Source organism: Sphaerodactylus townsendi, linkage group LG07 (genome assembly GCF_021028975.2).
Source record: "Sphaerodactylus townsendi isolate TG3544 linkage group LG07, MPM_Stown_v2.3, whole genome shotgun sequence".
Taxonomy (NCBI): domain Eukaryota; kingdom Metazoa; phylum Chordata; class Lepidosauria; order Squamata; family Sphaerodactylidae; genus Sphaerodactylus; species Sphaerodactylus townsendi.
This window is the reverse complement of record NC_059431.1, coordinates 59,406,383-59,430,786: the sequence shown is the minus strand read 5'-3', so window position 1 is coordinate 59,430,786 and position 24,404 is coordinate 59,406,383. Positions and strand designations below refer to the sequence as shown.

At 40.7% G+C, this 24,404-nt stretch overlaps 1 protein-coding gene across 1 annotated transcript; it reads right to left on the bottom strand.

Moving 5' to 3' along the window:
• Positions 1-24,083, bottom strand: LOC125436154 (zinc finger protein 474). Its single transcript, XM_048502863.1, has 4 exons — positions 23,966-24,083; positions 11,532-12,437; positions 3,897-4,077; positions 1-617 (listed from the first exon to the last, which is right to left on the bottom strand). The coding sequence occupies exons 2-4, from the start codon at positions 12,192-12,194 to the stop codon at positions 466-468; spliced, it is 996 nt and encodes a 331-aa protein (XP_048358820.1). The 5' UTR covers positions 12,195-12,437; positions 23,966-24,083; the 3' UTR covers positions 1-465.
• Positions 24,084-24,404: the final 321 nt, after the last annotated feature.

Sequence of the window (24,404 nt, the reverse complement as noted above, 5' to 3'; positions counted from 1 at the left end):
TGAGAAAGTTGCTGAAGCTTTTATTGTATTCCCCCCAGAAAAGGCATTTTAACAGAAACAAAAAGTAAAAAAGTAGAGGGGGGGAGGTGTCTGAGTTTTACACATGATTTACTAATGCAGAAGTCTAGAAAAACCCGAAGACTTTGTAATGAAGTATGGTATAGTAAAACAATGGTATTCACTAGACAGTCTGTAGGCCACAATCTGCCCTGTAGGCTGCAGTCTGGTAGTGAGTCATGGACTCACTTCATAACAAAACACATGATCCATACCACTGCTGCAAAACAGCACTAGAAGAACAAAGTTTATATTTCACCTATGTAATGCACACACAATAATTATTAACAGGGCATGTTCAGAACTTGATTCTATACACTGTTATGATAGTTCAATGTTGAAACCTAGGTCTTATTTGTTGCAATGGCAATTTGGTTCTTTAACATTTTGGGTAGAAGGCAGGAGTTTTTATTTTGGGATCTTCGGTTTACATGACCGCTGGTGGACGATCAGTCTGTCTGGCAGGAAGGTACGACCGCAAATATCACATGGAACTAACTGGCTCTGGGCGCTGTTCCAGGCAGACTCATTGAAAGCATCAAGATCATAGTAACCTTTGGCTGGAAAATTAAAAAGAGAAAATATCAGTTTTCATTCTGCAGAACCACATTCAACTTTGCATAGAAAATATTTTCAGGAAATACCTGTTGACTGAGCCTTTCAGTTTTAACTAAACCATACAGCTGGTGGGGGTGAGAAAGATTTTCCAAACACTGTTCATTGTCTTTGGGGTCAAACAAAGTTAACTACAAACTGAAGTATCTTGTATATATGGACAAAATATTTTACCATGTGTTATGTTACACATTCTTAACTAATTGTTAACATATTTGCCTATACTTCAGTATGAGCCAGTTTCACCGCTTGGCTGCCTTACAAATCCAGCTTAATGAGCCAGTGTTATCTGACCAAAGTAATGGAAGAAAAAGCACACAATGTTCTCTTCATTGTATATCCTGCTCTCTCTCCTCCCCTGATGCTCTTAGGGTGAAGAATCCAATTTAGGTTAATTTTTTTGCTTCGATGTGATTTAGAACAGGTTAACTTGAAGGCCCGCCTGCTCTAAGTCACACTGAAGCCAAATGTGATTTGTATCAAAGCCCTTGCTTTCTCTGCATCCTCAACTGTGCATTAAAGCCTGTTTCCCTTCCACATTTAGCTAAAGCTGTTTAACAGCTGCATAAGCTTATACCAATGGCATCTATACCTCCTAATGCTCTTTGGCAGTGCCTGGCAAGAAAACTGTATCGCTTTATTCGAAGCAGCAAGTGGCTTGTCTTTGCCAAAAGGCATGGTATTTTAGGCAATAATTGTAAAGCATTGCCTAGATTTTGTGCATAGACACAGGATCCAAATATATCTAAAACCTTTTAACCATCCATTGCTGTTTGTATAGCAGACAAAAAGTGGATCGTTTCATAAGGCTCCATATACTTGTAATATGATTCATATCCAGTGCTTCATACGCGAGCAATAAGTCTTACATTTTTTTTAAAGTGTCTGTTCCTAATATTCATTTCAACGGATGAGCAAAGGATTGGTGTTTCTTTTTTTGGCTGAAGCATGTATCCTTTTCATGTGCAGGAAATTAATGTGTACTTTGTGTGTCTTGGAAAATTCTGGGGCAGACAGAACATTGCAGTGCAGCTGTGATAGGACAATAGCCTCCACTCTGTTGCATGCTGCCTTTGGGAAAGAGTGCTGTGCAGCACAGAATGAAAGGAAGGAAATAGTCCTGCTAGCCATTTCCCCCTGAAACTCTCTCTCAAGTGTTTCCTCACCCCACCCACTTTAATGGGATGCAGAGTTCTGGTTCCACATTTGTGAAATAAACACTCTTACACATAGGATTGCTGGGCCACAGCTGGCAACCCCTTGGAGAAAGTGACTGTGACACCTCTGGCGCCAGAATTCTTGTGTCACTTTGGGTAAAAACTGGAAGTGATGTCTGTGGACTATCTGGTACTTTTGAAAACTCTATGATTTGACCATGGGATTTTTGTAAAATGCTAGAGTTTCCATATGTTACTTAGTTTTCTTTTTATCAGAAGCGAAGTAAGCATCTTCCATCAACCTCCCCATTTCTGCCCGCTGGTACTACAGCCGCCAGTTGGCAAAGATGGGATGTTAACTGGCATCCCTAACCTGAACATATGAAACTGCTTTATACTGAATCAGACCAATGGTCTATCAAAGTCAGTTTTGTCTACTGGCAGCATCTCTCCAGGAGCTTGGATAGTGAGCTTTCATTGAGTGACTGAAGAATACCTTTATTAGCCACATTCAGGAAGGCATGCAAGGAAGTTCTATTTCAAAGGATGCTTGCTGGAGAGTAAGCTGTTTGGACTTATTTTAGGGGTGTTAGATCTCCCCCTTCAGCAGGAGATAGGGTTGCCAACTCCATCCTGGGAAATTCCTAGAGATCTGGGGGTTCCGCCTGGGGGGGTGAGGTTTGGGGGAGAGACTTTAGTAGAATATAATGCCACAGAGTCCACCCTCCAAAGCAGCTATGTTCTTCAGGGGAACTGATCTCTGTTGCCTGGAAATCAGTTATTATCCCAGGAGATCTCCGGGCCTCACCTAGAGGTTGGCAACCCCAGCAAGACTCCTGCTCCCTGCTGATTGTTCCCACTGCCACTCAGCTAGCCAGCAGGAGGAAAATGGAGCTGAATGAGGGCTGAACAGCACTGCTGGCTATGTGACAAGACTCTTTTGGAACAACCCAAAAAGTGATGTCATTGTGTTGCCTGCAGTGCTCTAGCATTTGACTCAAATTCTGGTTTTATATTACATTTTTGCCAAATGCTACAGTGTCATCAGTGATGCAGTGGTGCAATTTCCTGTCACACTAGAAGTGATGTCATTGTGTCACTGGAAAAGTCCTTATGTTTCTGACAAAGGCCCCCACACAACTGATTTTTCCCACTGATTGCCAGCCTTATACTGGCAGATCTTACTACCTATGTGTTACGTTTCTCTTGTTAATGTACTGTTATGTTACTTTCTGTGTCCTTGCAATTTCTTTTTTAAGGGGCATTGAGACTAAACGGGCAAGGTATTATACCCCACTAAACTCCCTCTTCTCCTTAAATTTAGCCATCCACAGGTTTCACCCCAAATCTCCAGGAATTCCCCAGCCTGGAGTTGGCAACCATATGTATTGCACAAATAGTCTCTATGTCTGCAGTGCTCTGAGATCCACCCACCTGCACCGTGTTGATCATCTACTTGCTTTTTCTTCTAATTGCAGGACCAGAAAAGAAGATGGGAAGCAATTCAATTCTGATCTTCCAAGTGGCAGAAAGACCAGAAATACAAGATGAAGAGCAATTACTACAACTCTACTCTTGAATTCAGTAGCATATCTTGACGCAGTGTAAACCCTCTCCATAGACTAGGAATGTGTCAAACTCTTCTTTTTAGTGCAGCATTTGTGTCACCATTCCATATGCCACGAAAACTCAGTCAGTGACCTTGGGCCAGTCACTCATATCAGACTAACTTACTTTACTGGAGGATAAAATGAGGAATGGAGAGTGATGCTGTTAGGTGCCATGGTCCCCGCTGGGAAGTAAAACAAGGTATAGTTAACTAAATAAATAAAAAATGCCCCAGAATTTACTGGATCCATCCATCCATTTATTTTATGGTAAGAAGTTTATGACTGTGACCAATATGCAGTTGTAGTCAGAAAAAGAAAACCACATTGATTTTGCAAGATGAAACAAGCTACATTCCAACACAGTCAAAAACTAAAACACCAACATTTAGTAGATGTGAAGCTCTCCCACCACCCCTTTACTCTCTGCATTGAATCTTTTAGATGAGATGGAATTTACCTCCTATAGATCTTATCTCTGGCTTCTTGGGTTCAGGTCTTCGTAAATGTTTTGGCAGTTGGTCATTCTCAATGTGCCATTTTTTCAGACACTGCGGTTCATGGATGCTGATGGATTTAGTTCCATATTCACGACTACAAATGTAACAAATGACAGTTGGGGGGCGCCTTATTATTGGAATCTGTGGACAATAAGTACAATGAAAAGACAATTAATTTCAGAAAATACCATAAAATTACAGGACAATGTTACTGAAAGGAATCCTATAGTCACCATAAGGGAAGAAGAACCAGGCAGGTTTAGATTGCTTTAGACCACATTTAATTCCTGCAAAATATAGAATTATATCCTATTATTTCTTTCCACTGTTGCTGAAGAAGCTTAGTCTAATAAGAATGCATGCTCTCTTTAAGGAAGATTTCCACTATCAAAATAAGGCTCTTCATATAGTGGACGAATTGAACCAACAGAATCCAGAAGTTGATAGTTCCTAATCCCTGGTGGTTATCTTGTTACTTGGAGATTAGCACACTTTAAAAGCTTTTAAATTGTCCCATGTAATCCTTTGTTTGCTGTCTTAAGGAGAGCTAGCCTGAAGCAGGTTCATATATGCTTAACATTAGGGTTAGGGTTATCAGGTACTCCCTGGCAACTATTAGGGGATGGGGAAGTTTGCGGGGGGTGGACTTACTGGCAGCAAACTGAAGCCTAGGCCTCCGTTGCCAGTGATGTGTTGACATCAGTTTCAGTGGGCACTAGAAGCGACATCATCACATCACCAGTGACATGGGATACTCTGGTATTTGGGCAAAAACTCTATGGTAGAAGCCATTTTTACCATAGAGTTTTTGCTTCAATACCAGAGTGTCCCCGCTCTGTCAAAAGTGATGTGATGACATTTCTTCTGGTGTATGCAGGGAATGACATCGACACATTGCTGATGACAGAGGTCTAGACCTCAATTTGCTGAGGTTAAGTTGAATGGTGCCAGGGGGAAGGTTCCCTATATGGGGGATACCTTGCCCCTGGTAGGATCAGGCAGTTCTACGATTATCACATACAAAGCCCTTCATGGTCTTGGATGTGCTTATTTAGGGGACTGCCACTTTCTCTGTACTCCACCATAACAACTCTGCTTGTGTCAGCAAGAGATTTTGCAGGTGCCAAACTATAAATAGGCAAAATCAATAACTGGCTGTCCATGTATTTTATCCATTGTGGCTCTTGTCATGTGAAATGAGGAGGAGGTCAAGAAAACTCCCACTCTTCTGGACTTCCACAAACTGCAAAACTGAGTGATTCAATGGGGTTTTCTGTCAAGGTAATAAGGCTGCACAATACAAAATGGTTCAAAAATCTATCACTGCTATGATATAATGCAAGTAGGATTCTAGTATGTAATTTCTATACCACTTAATGTAACATGTTAATACTTGTGATATACTTCTGTTTGTTTTCTGATGGTTGGAGACTTCTAGTCTCCTAATGCATTTGTTATTAAATGTCTGACTGCATTAATTATTGAATTATACTGACTCACAATGTGTAAGCCATCTTGAATCCCTGTGAAAAAGGCAGACTATAAACATATAAATAAATACAAATAAATAAAATAGAAGACCTTTCCCTGTTTTAAAATGGGAAGCAGACACTGAAAGTTTAAAAGGGATGTGGCAAATTCATTTCCCTGATAGAAATGAAGGCAGAGATTTCAACAATTACATTATACACAATGACTGCTTGATAAACCAAATGCTTTGTGATTAGCCCATTGACTAATGGCACATGGTTCAGTCATAAGCAAGGTTTTAATATATTGTTTATTTCATTCTTTTGGACCTGCATGGCAGCAAATATTCCTACCATAAGGAGTCTTATCAGTTAGTTCAAAGTGAGCAGATTTAAAACTGAAAAGGTTCTACTTTCCGAGAAACTAGCTTTCCTTGACATTCTGCACAAGGTAAATGCCAAATTAAGGAGATGGTCACTACAAACTTAATTCAGCCATGGTCACTCATTCATAAGTGAGTAAGATATCTACCTCAATATCTGATGCTGGGGAAAGGCTGGGCAGCTATACTTTACCTGGAGGTGTTGTGACATGTGGGAACAGGAGGTTTGGTGGACAGAAAATGTTTCTCACTGACCTGGAGAAAAATGCCCTGTCCCTTTAACAGACTTAAAGAAATGGATGCTTTTCATGGCATAAAGGTAAACATAACCTGGTAAATAAAATTCAATTAATCCTTCATTAAAGGGAAAGACTATTTTCTCCAGCCCAATTGGCAACCATATCAGAGCAAAGGCCATTGCTTTCACATCCTGCATGTGAGATCCCAAAGGCACCTGGTGGGCCACTGCTAGTAGCAGAGAGCTGGACTAGATGGACTCTGGTCTGATCCAGCTGGCTTGTTCTTATGTTCTTATCAGTAACCCATCAAGACACTGAAGAGGCAAGATATAGATCAGGGGTCTGCAAACTACACAATTGGCCATGCTGGTGGGGGCTGATGGGAATTGTAGTCCATGAACATCTGGAGAGCTGCAGGTTGCAGACCTCTTATATAGACTATACAAACTCTGAAGATTCTGAATTGCATTAGAAAGTCTGTACTTAAATATGCATTGTGCACTGTTTTTAATGTGCGTTTGGTGTTTAGATACTGGCATTTCACAAATAAAAAGTGAAATGGAGTGGTTCTGTCACTTTTACAGCTGTATTGGAGCCATCACCATTACAGTTCTTACTCCAATTACAGTTCCTCTCACCAGAATGAGAAAAAAACCCCACCCTCAATTTACTGCTTTCTCAGGCCTGGACTATAAGTATAGTCTAGGTGGTAGCTGGAGATCTCCTAGGATTACAACAGATCTCTAGGTAAAAGAGCTCAGTTCACCTAGGCCGTTTCCGCACGAATGCGGAAGCAGCCGGGTCGGCGTACTCGACGCCGACCTGACGACGCTAGGACCGTCCGCATGGAGAGAAAGAGCCGGGCAGCCGGCGCTGCGGAGCGCCGGCACCCGGCCGACCCGGCGTGTCCCCGGGCCTCCGGCGCGTCGCCGAGGCCTGGGGACACGCCCCCTGGCCCTGCGCACCTGCTCCAGCGGCGCAGGGCGGGGGGGGGGGTGTCCCCAGGCCTTGCCGATGCGCCGGAGGCCCGAGGACAAGGTAAGTACAGGGAGGGAGGGGGGGAAGCGCCGGGAAGCCGGCGTTTCCTCAACAAGTGCGCTTCCAAGCGCACTGGGAAAACGCCGGCATCGGGACGGGTGGGCGGCGCAAGGGCGGCGTGGCTGCGACGCAGCTGTGCCCCCTGTACGAACGGCGGCCAGGGGACGGCGTTTTTGCTGTCCCCAAGCCACCGTTTATGGCCTGTGTGGAAAGGGCCCTAGAGAAAATGGCTACTCTGGAAAGTGGACTCTATTCCACCATTCCCCCATGAGACCCTTTCCTTCCCAAACCTGACCTTGCTCAGGTTCCAATCCCAAAATCTCTGTGTATTTTCTACCCCAGAACTGGCGACCCTCTGGGACCACTTGAAGTCAGGTAAAAACTGTTTATGGGGAGGCTGAAGCAGCATCCCCTCCTGCACTGAACCCCAGGTTCTTGAAAAACCACTTCCTCTTGCTCCTCAAATATGACTATTGGTGGGGTTTGAAGATCTCTCAGAGTTGCAACTGATTACCAGACAGCAAAGATCAATCCCCAGGAGAAAATGACTGCTTAGGAGGGTGGACTGTAGGGCATTGTACCCTACTGGGGTCACTTCCCTCCCCAAACCTTCCCTTTCCAAGGCTCCACCCTCAAATCTCCAGAAATTTCCCAACCCAAAATGATCTCTGCAGTTGGGAAAGCTGTTGTGATTCCAGGAAATCTCCAGGCCTCATCTGGCAACATTAGTTTTAGTAAGCTAAACACAGTAGCTTAGACAACAGATGCTAATAACTTATCCAAGTAGCTTTGTGAATAATTTAGTACATGCAAAACCCTTGAATAATTCAGTCTTGTGTAGTTTGCAGAATGCCCGGAGAGTGAGAGCTTTCCTGACCTCCTCAAGCAGGCCATTCCGTAAAGTGGAAACTGCAATGGAGAAGGCATGGAGATGGGCAATTGTTGATTTTGCATATTTGCAGGTTGGCACCTGCAGAAGCCTCTGTTGACTTGAACAAAGTTGTTATGGTGGAGCAAATACATTAAACTGAGCCTGGTAACAGATGGGTTGCCAATGGAGGAGCATCTACAAAATGGGAATAAATGCATCCTCTGTCTAGCTTCTGTTAATAGCTGAGCCAATTGTAGACCAGTTGGAGTTTCTCAGTTGATTTTGAGAGGGAACCAATGTACAGTGCATTAAAGTAGTCTAGTTTTGATGTTACTGAGGTATGGATCCAGATGGCCAGGTCAGGTCAACTGTATCAAGGTAAAGGTCATCTTATCGATTAGGCTGTGTTAGTAGAAAACCTTTTTTTTGCAGCTGCATTAACTTTCTTCTCCAGTAATAAAACCGAATCCAGTATGACCTCAAGCCTTTTAACTGAGTAAGCAAGGGTCGGTTGAAATTCATCAAAAGTGGGGAGAATAATAGGACCTTCAGGACCTTCTGCTTGCCAGTCAGCACTGCCTTTTCAGGGTTTAGTTTCAATTTGTTCACTTTTAGCCAGTTAAACAAGGATAAATGGAGGGGTCTACAAAAATGAGAAGCACACGTACCGGATGGGGGATACACTTCTGAGTAACACAGTGTGAACAAGATCTTGGGTTACGGGTGGACTGTAAGCTAAATATGAGCAGCCAGTGATAGGCAACGGCAAAAAAGGCTAATATTGTGTCCAGTTCTGAGGGCCTCAATTCAAAAAGGATGAGGAGAGAATGGAGTGGTTGCAGAGAAGAGTGATAAGGATGATCAGGAGCCTGGAGACCAAGACCAATGAGAAAAGACTGAGGAACTTGGGAATGTTCAGTCTGGAGAATAGAAGGCTGAGAGAGAATATGATTGCTCTCTTTAAGCATTTGAAAGGTGTCACTTAGAAGAGGGCAAGGAACTGTTCCTGTTAGCAGAGGACTCAAAGTAATGGATTTAAATTATGGGCAGAAAGGTACTGGCTGGATGTTAGGAAAAAAAATACAGAAAGGGTTGTTCAGCAATGGAATTGGCTGCCTAGGGAGGTAGTGAGTTCCACCTTGCTGACAGTCTTCAGCTAGTGGCTGGACAAATACTTAACAGGAATGCTTTAGGCTGATCCTTCATTGAGCAAGGGGTTGGACTAGAAGACCTGTATGGCCCCTTCCAACTCCATGATTCTATTATTCTAACCATTGTGGCCAGGCAGTGTTTCAGGAAATGCATCACAATTTTTTTAATACAGATATGTACAGCTGAGTATCATCAACATATTGATGACAACCAAAGCATGGGGGACCAGAATTGTGATCTATGGAACCATATAAAATAGGTCCCATACCAATGACACCTGGTTTCTAATAGCAATCCTTTGAGTCTGATCCATAGGGAATTATTTGAACCACTTCAACATACAGTTCCTGATACCTACTTCTGTCTCTAGGTGCCTCAACAAGATGGCATGATTGACTCTATCAAAGGCTTCAGATAAATCCAATAAAAGCAACAAAGAATGCTTGGCCTTTGTCAATACTCAGATGGAGGTCACCAACTAAAGCTACAGAACTAGCAGTGGAAAAGCTGGCTGAAACCCACCCACTTCAGTTAATTGCTCCCACTAGTTCTCCCAGTATTGATCTTTTTCTCCCTAGTTCAAAAGCAATGTGCAACAGTAACTCATAACATTTTTTCATCTTGACATCAACATCTCATTCCCTCTCTTTACACGTGTTTTTGATTCCCTCCTCTTTATTTAAATCTCATTGAACTTACACAGTGCATTGAACAGATCAAACTTTCCCTTGAACTTAGATATTTTCTTGAGGATATATTTGATGGAAAAAACTGATAGCCAAAAGTTTTATATTAAAAAACAGTGCTGGAAATCAAATATTGAGATTGGAGCAGGATACAGAGATGCCCCAAATAATTATTCTGTTTAATGGTAAGGACATGGAGCCCATTGGTTCAACTTCCAATGTATAAGTACAAGTTATGGGTCTTTTTTCTCTGCCTGTAAGTGGAGTGATAGAGGAAAGACAAGAGGATAACATGTACTTTATTTTGTAAGCAGATACACAATAGAAAAAAACAGAAGATGGCAGCACTGGATGGTCAAAATACAACTGACAGAATTTCAGGATGGAGTTTTCACTCACTGCATGTTGAAAAGGAGAGTATTCAAAGCATATAACAGCAGAGACTACATAAAAGGTTGGAAAGAAGGGATTTCCTGTAGAAATGTCCTTTTCCTTTACACTATGGTATTTTATTTTGAATACTACTCTACAGATTGGTTATAACATTTCTCATGTCACAATGTTGACCAGATCATGATGCAAGAAAAGGGATATCAAAACTGACTTGTACTGCCAGAGGTTTAGATTGTTTACTTTTCATACAAATAGACTTGGTTAATCCAAATGAGCCCATACATTCCATTACCAAATAGATTATAATACAACAGCTTTGGTAATAAACACTCACAAGAGAATACCTGATTTGTTCTAGAGCACATGAAATATTTATGGAGGATGTTAAAAGAAAATCATATGCAGCATTTAAAATTTTTTCCTCAATAGAAAGATTAAAAAAAAAACCCCTGAGATACAGTCACTTGAATTCACTGGTCAGAATACAAAGAACAAAAACTGATTAATGAATTACTGCAAACAGTGAACCTACATAAAAGCATCTAATGCTCATGCTGTGCAGTTTAGTATATGAACCGAACAGCGCAACCCGTGTCAGAGCCTAAATGTCAATCTAAATAAAACAATTCTTGCTCTAAATACATGAGTTCATTGGGTTGAGCAGATGTTTACAGCTTTCCCCTTCATAAGGAATTTGGAAGATATATTTTCTCTCAAGAATTTCCTTTAGTTCCAATTAGAGAGAAAGGTGAGTTGGAGGATTGTTTTGCAAACTGTGAAGGAGAAAAAGAACAATGAGCAGAGTCCAACTCTGCTACACATCCATTAAACCAGTTTAGGATACATAGTTACCACCGTCCCATGGAAAGGATTGTGAGAGTCCCATCACAAGCAGAAATCATATCTTGATAAACCCTGGTGTTTTTCATGGATTCAGTTCCTTCCCCAAAAGGTGAAAATCTGTGTCATTTGTTTTTTATATTTAAATTATGTGTTGCATTGCTGACCTTAAATTGACACATCATTAAACAGCAAAGCTGTTTTAAATTCAAAAAGCTCTAACAAGCTTCAAAATAATATTGAAGTTCATATTAGTTCAATTGCACCACTACTGCAAAACAATCACTATCTTAACATTTGTTTTACACATGTTAGATTGTGTATAATTTTCCTGTACATCTCTAATGATACTTTATGCATTAAAAATGAGAATTAGCTTGGAAATAGCACTCTTTTTTATTTTTAGTATGAGAACCTACCTTGATGGAAATCAACAGTGAACAGTGAACATTTTACCATTAATGTTAATGGGAGCAGAATGTCATTCTGGAGTTTGCTCCTGTCTTTGCTGCATTCTCATTTACCTTGTCTACTACAGTTGAAGAAGATTCAGAGCCCGAGGATCTAAAAGATTTAGCAGGACTGAAGTTTGAAGGTCCAGGTATCGTTGTAGGTTTGCAGCTCCGTTGATGTACTAGCAGACGATCTGGAAGAAAAGTGCGACCACAGTTTTCACAGGGCAGAAGATGAACTTGATTACTTTGAGAAGATAATCCAATTGCAGGTTTGATATTATCAGAACCTCTCAAAAGAGCCTGAGGTTTAACAGGTTCTGGTCTTCTTAGATGCTTTGGTAACTTGTCATTTTCAATGTGCCATTTCTCCAGGCACTTTGGCTCATGGATAGGAAGGGATTGTGACCCAAACTCCTTGCCACAAATAAAGCACACCGTGAAGCCAGGTCTTCTTGGTGGAATGACAGGGCGCTCCCATTGATCCTCAGCCATGGCTCCAATGCTTGGCCGTTTTGATATTAGGACAGTCCCTGGCCTCTTTTTTGCAGAGTTTATTTTAATAGTAGAATTTAAACCTACTATTTCTGGTGAAAGTACAAGAGGACCTGTTACAATGGATGTTGCAGCCTGTTTTGAACATGAGATAGTAGACACGTTAGCAGGGGTTTTCCCAACATTTGGCAGAGTTTTATGATGTTTGTGCGAAGTTTTTTTCATTAGCACTGTTTCCATAAGGAATACAAGTTACATTAACAGACTTCCTGGTTTAATGTAGCAGGGCTTGTTGGAACTTGTCACTGTGGTGGTTTTATTGCTGTGCTTGTTGCTGTTGAAGTTACTGTTGAATACTACAACAGAAGGTTAGTTGTGCAAAATGTAAACATGTTTGCGATGATCTAATTTTGAAGTTCCTGTAATGTTTTTGGTGGTAATTTTCTGTTTTCTTTTTTTGGGGGGAGGGTATTTTATTTGATCCTGAAAAAATGATAGATATATGCAAGAATTACTAAATAGTTGATGCATTTTAAAATATTTTAAAATTATTCTTCAAAGAAAATGTAGGAAGATTATCTCAATCATTTCTGCATATGCAACATTAATTTAAAACATTAAAGAACACTTTTTTCAATTCCTTATACTGTAGTCCTGAACAGAGTTACGTTGTTCTAAGCCCCCTGACTTCAATGTTCACTGCTATCCTTCAAGCACTTTAAAATGCAGTATTCAGCCAATAATCCAATATGTAACCATATTTTACAATTGCTTATATTTTTAAAACACTTGACAATCTAGATATGTTCTGCCATTATATATTGATTATAAGCAACCCAAAGAAATAGTAACATAACCAAAAGGACAAGAAAAATCAAGTCATTACTGCTGAGGAACAAACCAGAAGTGATGCTGGGTGCTCCATGGATGGTGCTGATAGCATTTATTAAAAAAATTAATGAGCTCACTTTGGACTAGGACTAGAGTTCTGGGGCATCATTTCCCTCCCTTTGTCAGTTCCCCAACCCAAAAGAGAGCCACTATTGGCCCCATTGTGGAAACATACAGAGAATGTTAAGGGCGTTTGTATAATTGCTCGATACCAGCTCCACATGACCATTTAAGGTCAGGACAATATTGCAAGAAGAAATGCTATCTTCCCTTCCATCATGGTCCTAATATGAATCAAACTTCAGCGTACCTGTTATTGGGGAAAAAAGCTCTGAGAGGTCATTCATGGAATTCTCAGCTTCACATCTGGTTTGGCTTTGAATTCTTAATCTTTTGTGGGTGCACAGTTATAAATATAATGGTATACATGATATATGTCTGTATAAACCACCCTGCACTTGATTGGAACACATAGCCCACCCTCAAAAGAGACAAATGTTAAATTCTCCCCTTTCTTTCCTCCAGCCCCCATAAGAATGGTTAATTATTTGATCGTGACTGGCTTTTCCTAAACATTTCTTTAACCTTGTGCTATTAGGACATTTATAACTTTGTCTCAGTCTATAAACAGTTCTGCAAAACAGGATGTTTGTGAACAATAGATCATGGAAACATGCAACATGGACATAGGCACTAAATACTGCAAAGACCACAACTTGATTTGAAACTGATGCATTACGTAACAAGTTCATATTAACCGTAAACACATGTAGTGTGTAATGTAGTGTAACTAACTTGACTTCTCTTGTCAGCGGAAAGTCATCTGCAATGATGCATGGCCTTTTTTGTCGAGCTAGAACTCCCAAATGAATATTTTTGTTTGTGGAAACCTTAAGAAACTCAAGGGGCCTAGACCACCCAATCACTGCTCCCTTGTGCATACAAATAACTTCAGTCCTCTAAGAGTGCCCCATGGAGGTTCAGAATGCACTGTTTTAGGATAACTGTAGATCTCAGGTGGAATTGTATTCCTACCTCCCTGCTTTAAAATTGTGACAGCATATTTAGTTAGCCAATCAACTGCATTATTCCTGGTATGTCATGCTTTCCTGGCAGTATGCAAGTGACACAGTATGGAACTGTTAGAAACAGCCAAGCTACAAAGCCAGACTTGGGTTGAAGGGGGGAATATACATATATGAGATACTAGCGTGGCCGAGCCACGCGTTGCTGTGGCTTATTGTGGTGAAATGGGAAAGGAACAGTAGCAGCAAATCAGTTGCAGAGGCCAGCAGTACATGCTCATGCAAACACGCAGCCTGATACTGTGTGATGTCATTGATGTGTGTGACCGCATTCCTTGGGGGGGTGGAATGGAAAGGCACCCCTCCCACACATCTAGGCTGGCTGGTCACGATCCTTTACCTGGGAGTAAGTTTGGTTGGTGGCAATGGGTGTTGCTTCTGAGGAAACCCTCTGAGGGGCGCGAAGCAGACATTCAAAGTATGTCACGGTTGCTGTACCAAGCTTACTCCTGAGTAATGTGTGCCTGGTTTTCTTAACTGTAACCGCAGTATTCAGGGAATCTAGGGTGCCTGGCCCCGCCCTCCCGTCCCTTGCATGTCACCCCTCACTCTCTTCCCTCCCTCACTTCTCTTCCCTTGCATGCCACCCCTCCCCCTCCCTCCCTTCCCTTTCCCTCTGCTAGGGTGGGTGGGTCATATCAAGATGCTGGGCCCCCTGCCTCCCCTCCCTTGCATGCCACCCCTCACTGTCTCCCCTCTCTCACTTCTCTTCCCTTGCATGCCTCCCCCTCCGTCCCTTTCCTCTCCCTCCCTCTCTTCCCTTGCATGCCACCCCTCCCTCCCTCTCCCTCCCTTCCCTCTCCCTCGTGTGTATGTGTGTGTATGTGTTTCACTTCCACTCGAGTTACTGCCTATGTGCTGTTTCCACTGCTCATATCTGGCCACCTGAGTGAACATTCTAAGCAGCACGAATGTTCTAAGGGTGACAGTTACACACAGGCAGCTGCACGTCCTTCACCAGGGAGCGCCAGAAAAAAGGCGTTTTACCTGGGCCAGGTTTGAAATTTCAGGTATGTGACCATCTAAAAACACTCTCGCCTGGCTGACTATAGTGGCTGGGAATTTTCAGAGGAATTGGCCCAGCAGTTACTGAGGTATACTGTCATCAACAAAAACACTGTTAGCTTTTTATATATATATAGAAAAAGCTATTTGGGAACAGTGTCGGGTAGGAACTTGGCAGTATTTGCATGTTATACAGGACGCATGTTGTGGAGCACCCACTCCCTGAGGAAAGACAGAGGCCCCCAAAAGAGAGGGGAGCCTATTGCTGAGGGTGGATATTTGGGTAGCTGACTTTGTTGGCCTATGGCACTCCCCTCAACTCACGCATGCACGCGCACACACGCACACACATACACACAGGCCTTTTAAACAGGACTCGTCAGGGCAAATTAATCTATAGTTATAAAAGCTGCCACCAAAAACTGAAGTAAAAACAATGGAACATATAGAGAAGCTTTTGAAAGCTTAAACACAAAACTGGATTTTATTTAAGAAACTTCTTTTCTCAGGATGATTGTTCAGAGAGGCATGTAAGCTTTACATTAGGCAGGTACTTAGAGCAAATGCGGGTTTTTTTGGCTGTTTCAGTTACAAGCAGTTTCAGTAAAATTGGTTTTTCAGTACGGACTTTAGCGTTAAACATGCACAGGTGACTCTGTAAGGGCAAACCTTCAACACATGGTCCAGAACCGACTCCTTAAACACCCACCCTTATCTCCAAAGGGATTTCATGCTGGCTTAGAAGGGTATCCGTGTAATAAGTTTTCCTTTAGACTCCCACCAACTAGGCCTCTAGTCTCTGGTGTGCACTGATCCTTCCTCACTGTCTCTCTGAAATCACTTAGAGGAATCTGGCCACCTAGCCTTCCTCTCTTTGTTTCTCTGGCCTCTCTGCCACTAGACAAGATCTCTAGACTCACTCTGAGAAAATGACAGGAAAGTTTCATGTCACACCAACTCTCAGTCTGCTTTCAAGACTCTCAATCCCCTATCTCCCTCTGACAGGCTTCTTCCTGCTTTTATAGCAGCCAGCACACCCTATCTGTGGCTGCCAGCTATACCATTACAGCCCAGCCAATCAGGCTGTGCTCTGGCTGTTACTGTGGTGCTCTTGCTCTGTCTAACTGCATCATTGCAAATTAACCACATAAGTGCCTAATCCGTTACACATATGGACCAGAGCATTGGTTTGAGGCTATGATTTAGCAACTTTCCAGGAATTATGTGGGTGCCCAAAACATTCTGAGACCCACTGTCCCCCCCTCTTAAGAGGAGTTTTAGTAGCCGGATGCCATCTATTTTAAATTTACTTGGGTTTGATAATTGTATGCTGCATTTTAATTTTTAACTTTGTATTTTTCGCTTTTATTTGTTTGCCAGCGTTGTGCACCGCCCTGAGCCCTCCGGGGGAGGGCGGTATAAAAATGAAATAATAAATAAATAAATAAATAAAATTATGTTCTGTGATAGCCAGTGAATTATTTTACTGTTGTTTCCAGACATTAGCTCCAGAAGAGGGAGCTGCTGGCCCATGGTCCACTGTAGTTGATGCCACTAATTCACATGGTAAAAGGGACAAACTGGCTCATCAATAATTAGGTGAAACATTGGAGTTTGGCCAAAGCAATTTAAACTGGTGATGACCAGATTTCTGTTTGCCTAATATGGTAGATTGTAAATAAGTCTGAAAGGGCTAATGGGTAGAACCACATAGCGTCCTGTTTTGACTTACCAGGAAGTAAAGCTCTCCCCATGCCAATTGTATTTACAGGACTTTTAACAGAAATGTTTGTGATTTCTTTTGTGCAGCCCAGATCCATCTCTAATGCAATACTTTTCAGCATCTTTCTTAAAATACTCTTATCTTATCTTCAGAAGCTTTGTTAAATACAATCATACTTTTGTGGAGAAAGTTGTGTGGTTATTATACAGAGTTGAAACAGGAATTTGGCAAAAATTAGATAGTTCCATTTGCTCCAAGGCAATGGTGGGGGCCATAATGGTCTTTTATACATTCAAAAATTTCCATTGACATATTAAGAAATACAAGAATATTTTTAAATTGAAATATGATCAAAGATTGAATACATTATGTTTTTATTGCCCTTTCTATGTAGACCCAAGAGGGACTGAAGTGTCCCAAGAATTTGTCTATAAATTTCACAAAGGCCTAGAAAATTGCAGGATCTAGAAAACAGTTTCTGAAAGACTTTTCTACTTCCTGTCCTGGAGACCAACTTCATGTAATTATTTTGGTATTTCAATGATTTTTATTTATTTCTTGTTCTAAAGCATATATAACATATATATATATAATGTTTCTCTCTGCCTTATGGAACTGCTTACTCAAGCAGTTAACTTTTCTCACAAGGATCAGTTGTTAAATTGTTAGTGGAAAATACCACATACTAGTGAGAAGAGATGCAAAGGCCTTAACTAAAGCTCTAGTAGACATACTACTAAAGTAAGTATCATGGGAACCTAGATAGCTTTCTCCCCTTTGGATGCAGAGTTTAATATAGAGATGGTGTTTGTGAGTCAGCAGAGCTGTTCATATTACTGTAAGGAGTTTAGACTTGTCAAGAGGCTAAACTAGTAAAGTCACTCAAGATAGAATGGTCACAGCTGAGACACCATACTAAGATGCATCTACCCCTTTGAAGGATCAGCAGAAGAGAACAGATAATTACAGTGATGATGGGGGTGGAGGAAGCTTCTGGGCAAAAGTGGAAGGTGATTGTGGCATAGACGCTGTCATAGGCATTGGCAGTGCTACTTCAGCTAACCCTGGTAAGTACGGCACAGAAGAGGGCAATGGTAAATCACTTCTGATCATCTCTTACCTTGAAAATCATATGGTGAGACTATCCAAAATGAAAAATAAGATGTTTTAAAAGTCATAAATTCATGGGGTCACAATAAGCTGGAATTGATTTGATATCATTTAACATACATAAACATAAAGATAACTTGCAACATTTGTCTTTCAGTTTAAAAATGTTTTCATTTAGTCATCATAAATCAACTGTGACTTGATGAAAAATCAGCTTACTTTAATGCATGTAACTATTAAGTTGCTTTATACTTGCAACCAAAAAAAGCACTGCAATCAAATCATTTTTATTTTTAATTTTTTCAGAAATCTGATTTCCCAAGATTTTGCTTTTAACTCACATTGTGACTATTTACATTGCATCTCTGCATGTTATTACAGATTGTAAAAATCTGTCAGATTATCATCAAGGAATCCATGAACTGCTTGCTGAGAATGTGTGATGTAAGTAGATCCTGGCATGGTTGCCAGTAGCAGTATTGTTAGGAGACAAATAACAAATAACATGTTAGATGCATTCCTACATGGCCCATGCTTCTTGCACTGACAACAGCAGTAGTAGTAACAATAATTCACATCTATATAACACTCTCAAATGAACAAAGGGTTTCACAGGTATAATCTTGTTGTAGCCCCTTGTTAAGTAGATGGACATTTTTATCCCCATTGCAAGTAAGGAGGAGAAGGGATAGAGAAAGATGACTTACCTAGAACCACCTAGTGAATTCATGGCAGAGGTGAGAGGTGGCCCTTCTGAGTTATAACTCAGTCTCTTACCCACTACTTTACAACAATGACTTCATTGCTGTTTCTGCACGGGCGGAATACAGTGACCCAGGGATGCTAAAAACTGCATCCCTGGGGAGGGGTTCGCAGCCTCGCAACCCCCGAGTGGCGCGAAGCCGCTGTTTCTGAACCTCTCTCCCTGGGCGAGGTTTTTCAGAAACAGCAGCTTCCAACCGCTGCTGTGCGAATGGCAGCGGCTGGAAGGCGCCATTCCCCCCCTTTCCCGAATGCCTTACCTTCCCTCCGACCTTCCAGCATGTCGTCCAGGCCTGGGGACATGCCCCCCGCCCTGCGACTCCAGAGCTGTCGCACAGGGCAGGGGGGCGTGTCCCCTGGCCTGGGCAACGCGCCAGAAGGTCGGAGGGAAGGTAAGGCATTCGGGTGACGGCACAGCCTCCGTGCAGGCTGCGCCGTCTTCCCTGCCCCTACTGGGACCGTTCATGCGTCATGTACGCCGGCGCACCCCCCGATCGTGGCCGTGCGGAAACAGCCCATGACTGTGCTTACAATAATGATGAAATAAGGAAAATTATGGACATAGTTCATTATTGTCTTTCTAATAAGGCAATGGCAATACATCCACAGACTTTTCAATCATTTGCAGAAAACTGTGTGCAAGTGAAACATTTTCACATCATGGTGAGAGAACAGAGCCAACTCTCTGAGTCCTGGAGAAGAACAATCAGGAAGAATGCCTATGAAACTGCCAGTGACTTTGTTTTCCATTGCATTTTGTATATATCAAGAGTACTCAGCCTGTTACTCTTTACAGCAACATCAAGAAGAAAAACAGACTCTACATTAAAGACTTTTGAATGAGTGAAGATATTTTACTAAGAATTAATCAACCAAGAAGAGAAGTCATAAAGAACCTGCTGACAATGTAGCCTACTGTTAGACTTCCAAGATCTCTGCTGGACTTATACTTCATTTGGTAGATTGTATAATTTGGTCTATTTCTTATCTGTCAAGTTGCGAATGGCCTGCAAGTTCACATCCATAAATTTATACTTGGTTTTAAAAACATTTCTCTATAAAAGGCAAGATAAATGTAGTTTCCTTTTGAGAAGTCAGAATAAAAGTGAGTAGAATCCACTTGTTCTCCCTTGAGACAATACTTGATCCACTAGCTATCCTAATTAATGGCCTTAATTCATAAACCATACATATGTAGTGAAAGTAAATTTAGACATAATGGACTATCTGGATTCAAATTAGATAATTTGTAGGAATATGGGAGCTAATTCAGATGCTGCCAGATGGTACTGCTTTATGTGTAATAGATCATAATCAGAAGCTGACTTGTCTAAATTTAAATTCTTCTTCCCTATAAAGTGAAGACCTGCTGTGAAACAAACTTCAAATTACTTTTCAAATCCAAGTATATTTTTTATCATCACTAATGATTAGAAGTTGTATTTTCTCTAAGCATTCGACCCAATGGTTAGCTTCAGTCCTCTTTTTAAAAAAGATGTGAACAATCCAGAATGTATGGATTCTGTGATCCATAGAATGACCACTCTCCAGAGAGGTTTTGCTTCATAGTTGCCTTTGGAATTGAAGCTTCTGCACATTCCCACAAGACCTCTAGATCCACCAACAATTTCTCAAACCTTTCTCTTAAACTCTGGATCTCTCTTCTCATATGACTTGGGATTCCCGCCACATGCAGACACTCTACAACATCTATCTTGTGATTCTGGATGCTGTGAGGAACATTTCTGTCCTGTCTACAGAATTAGGCAAGTCATACAGTTGAAATTCTTTCATATTTTTTCTTTACTGATAATGCTACATGGGATAACCTGCATAAAAGTAATATTTACCTTGAGAAAGTGCCATCAAAACAGATCAGTATGCTTTACACATATTTTAGAAATCTAATTATACATTAATGTACAAAGAAATTCCTTAGATTTAAATTTTTACTATGATCAAATGATGGTGGAGTTAAAGGGCATTTTTCCTGGTCAAAAGCTGATGGAGTAGTGCCACTGTTTTTGTTGCCATCCCTTTGTTATTGTAAACTGTTTCTTGAGCTTATCTGGGAGCTCAACAAAATGACTCTGAAACTTGCAGCAGTCCAGCTGTCCCACACTGGGGAAAAAAACCTTAACTCTGGCAATAACTTACATCAGGAAAGTACTACCCAATTAGTCCACAGTAATTTTTTTTATTTTATGTTCATATTTTTCTGACAAAAGATATAACAGATACCTTTAAAGAGCTTCAAGGCTTACCAAAAGCACTTGTGATCTTATTTAATCCCCCAAAATTACTGAGACAAGACCGAACTGTCAAGCATTCATTTACAAAAAAAGGATCTCGATATTTTTTATGCATAAATAAATAAAGAGTACATTGAGAACATGGAAAGGCAATGGATGATGCGACAGGTCATTTGTTCATCACAGGGGGTTATTTGCAAAATTTGTTAAATTGCAAAAGGGGTAGAACACAAGAAAAATGAGTTGTGTTCTTCTTGTTCTCTGTTCATTGGAACACTTTCAGGAATGGTGTAATTTGTTTCAAATGTTAATTTGAGTTGTTCTGTTTGTTTGCTTATTAGGCAAGAGGTTAGTATGAAGGGCCAGCTTTTTTCTTGTGGTTGCATGGAGTTTGAAGATATTCCTGTTGGTTTTTAAAATTTAATCTTTGCAGTAGGTTCAGAAGACACTTTCTGATTTAGTTTTAATAACAGTTAACTGTAAGGCCCGTTCCGCACATGCAGAATAATGCACTTTCAATCCACTTTCCCAATTGTTTGCAAGTTGATTTTGCTGTTCTGCACAGTAAAATCCAGCTGCAAAGTGCATTGAAAGTGGATTGAAAGTGCATTATTCTGCATGTGCGGAAGGGGCCTAAGTGAAGGTTTAGGTTTTTTTTAAAAAAAAAGTTGGTTTGGCTTAGATTCTCTGGTTTGACAGTATTTCTGTTGGACTTATTCTGTTTGCATTGAGCCATTTTGCCATTGGTTACTATTGTGTGTGTGGTTTGTGGCTTCTTTGATCCCCCCCGCCCCCATAGGAAACATTGGAAACAAGTAGGATAGTTGGAGGCACTTGTTAAGGGGTCATTATAATTTGGCCTCTTGGTAAAATATGCTTTAACCTTGTGGGGAGGGTCTTTAATGCACAGGCAGCACTACCTTCCCTGCAATTTTGGTGCCATTTAATTAAAAAACAGCCATTTCAGCTCCCCACCCCTTAGGGAATAATAAAGTTTGAATTATTCTGGAACCCCAGAAAAAAAACAGATCCTGAATCCTGAAACAGTGGCTCATTCCGCACATGCAGAATAGTGCACTTTCAAACTGCTTTCAATGCTCTTTGAAGCTGTGCGGAATGGCAAAATCCACTTGCAAACAGTTGTGAAAGTGGTTTGAAAACGCATTATTTTGCGTGTGCGGAAGGGGCCAGTATTAGGTAAAATGGAATAACCGAGAAACCATCTTTTAATTGCTCCAATGATCCTTAGAAATTATGTAATCCTGCACTACTTAGTATAAGTAGAACATTTGCTGGAAAGGCATCTCTACAATAGAATCAGAATCATTACATATCAAGGCGTGCTTGTGGTTTGTATATAATCTTAAAATAGGCATGTCACTTCAAAATAGTTTTGGAGGCTAACTAATTTAGGTCAGTTATTGTTCCACATGACAAAATCGATTTCCTACCAGTCTGGGGGTTGGTTTGCAAGCCACCTGGCCTATGTAATAAAGTACCTTGCGGAGATGTGCTGCATCCTGCTTTTGTTTGTTATATGTGCCTGTTGCTGGGACAAAAAGTCATTGGGGAAATGCCTCACCACGAACAACAGGCAAGCATGGGACCCAACCTTTTGTAGTTACTTACAGACTAAGGTCTCTTTGAAAACACCACTCCAACCTTTCTCCAGATAACCCCCAGTTCTAGATAGAACCTGTGCCAATACCCAGGAGCATCCATTTTAGGCTTGCACCATTTTAGGAGTCTTATCCTATCAGATTCAGGTGAAGCTCATCAGTTACCTCATCCTAAAGTAAGCGGTATGTGGCATCGCACCAGGGACATGTTCCTGTAGCCACACAGCTGAAGTGGTATAGATAAAGAACCTGGTCTTCAGGAGCAATGAAAATGCTTTAACTTCTACAATTTTGGCTGTAGCCCTAGCCCTATTGGATCAAATCTGGGGTAATCCCCCTAAATCCTGATGATTTCACAGCTGACTATTTCCATACATTACTTTATTTCTCCTCATGGTAGGGCTGATTTTCATGTAATTGCTTACTTTTTCTTTGCTATAGTTGGGTATCTCCCCTCTTCCATCCTAATAGTATTGGCCTTATGCAGTAAACGATTGCATGATTGTCTACTCACTGTGTTCAGACCTTATTAAAGTCTGTGATCTTAGCAAGGGAATATATAGGGTAGTAATTGGGAAAAAGCTCCCTCCACTAAAAGTTTTGAAAAGACACAAAGCAAGATTGTACACATATTCAGAATTTGTACTGCCAAAAATAATGTTATCTGGTTAAAACTCCAAAGGATACCTCTTTGGATTAAAAGAATTAAAGTCTGGGAAATGACTCCTGGGGAAAAAAATATCAGTTCACATATTGTAAATAAAAATTTGAGCAGCTTCCTCAACAATAATTTCAGAAGATGTTATGCCTGCCAGTGAAATGAATAGTATCTGCAACTTAGCTTCTGTTATCTGAGTGCTCTGATGTTTCTAACAATATTTAACTAGAGTTCACTTTCTAAGAAGTGTCAATTTTAATTATTCTGCCTGTTATGGCCACTGTGGATTTCATATTCATTACTACATTTTTATATTTTCAGGGCTGTACAATGGGATTTTCCTATTATTTCACTTTTCCCAGGCTACTTTGTGTTCAAGCAATGGAGTTCAATTTTTTTACACCAATTAATAGAAAATTAATTCTAAAAAACCCCAGGAGATTTGCTACCTGTCACTAGAACCCTGCAACTATGTCTGCAGGATAAGCAACATACAATGTTGCACAAACACAACAGAATCAGAGCAATAAGATGCAAGTAACCAGTGTTCTTCTCTCATATGTCTCTCTAGTGCAGTAACAAAACATAGGCATTATTTCTTATTATTATTTACTAAGAACATCATCATTTTGTGTTTGATTCTCAAGAAAATAAAAAACAAACAGTACTCTTCCATCACTTCATAAAGTAAATCTGAGTGCTGACAAGGGGTTTCAATGCATGATACATTAACTAACAGAGCAAACTGTATACTGCAAATGTACATTTCTATTATTTCTATGTTAAAAAGATTATTTTGAATATGTAATTCAACTTTATCAAATTGACTTTTTTAAAAAAAATTAAGTTTGCCACTAACTAACAATAACATTTCTCCATTCTACCCTTGCTGTGGCTTGTTCTTACCTTGAAATCTCAGTACTTAAACCTCTGCATAATGATTCATCCATGTATACTGAGGCATTAGCAGAAGCAAAGTATTAGGTTTTAGCATTGCCTTTCTTAGTTGATTTAGAAGGTTGGCATCTTATGTTGCTACGGAGATGGATGTCCCTTTCTTTTATCTCTGCCATGTTGCCTAGCAACATATCAACAAAGGTGAATTCCCAGAACTTCTATGAAGCTGGTTGGTTCACAACATTGTTTAGAAACAGGGTGGGGGACAGCATTATTTGTAGGACCAGCTGCTTGCAATTATCATGGAAATCTATCAAGACCCTTCACTGGAGAATCAGAGGTTATAACCAGAATCATCCCGACCCCTTGCTCTTGTTGCTTGCAATAACTAAATTTGACTACGTTGCATTTAGAAGGAAAGTATAAATTATAAGCAGAATCTGTACAG

Bases quoted from the DNA above. Each gene is read 5' to 3' on its own strand.
- LOC125436154 (XM_048502863.1), bottom strand. From the start codon at position 12,194: ATGGAAACAGTGCTAATGAAAAAAACTTCGCACAAACATCATAAAACT. The intron at 4,078-11,531 runs GTAAATGAGAAT...TATTGTCCACAG, and splicing joins CTTCAACTGTAGTAGACAAG to ATTCCAATAATAAGGCGCCC. The intron at 618-3,896 runs GTAAATTCCATC...TTAATTTTCCAG, and splicing joins AGAGATAAGATCTATAGGAG to CCAAAGGTTACTATGATCTT.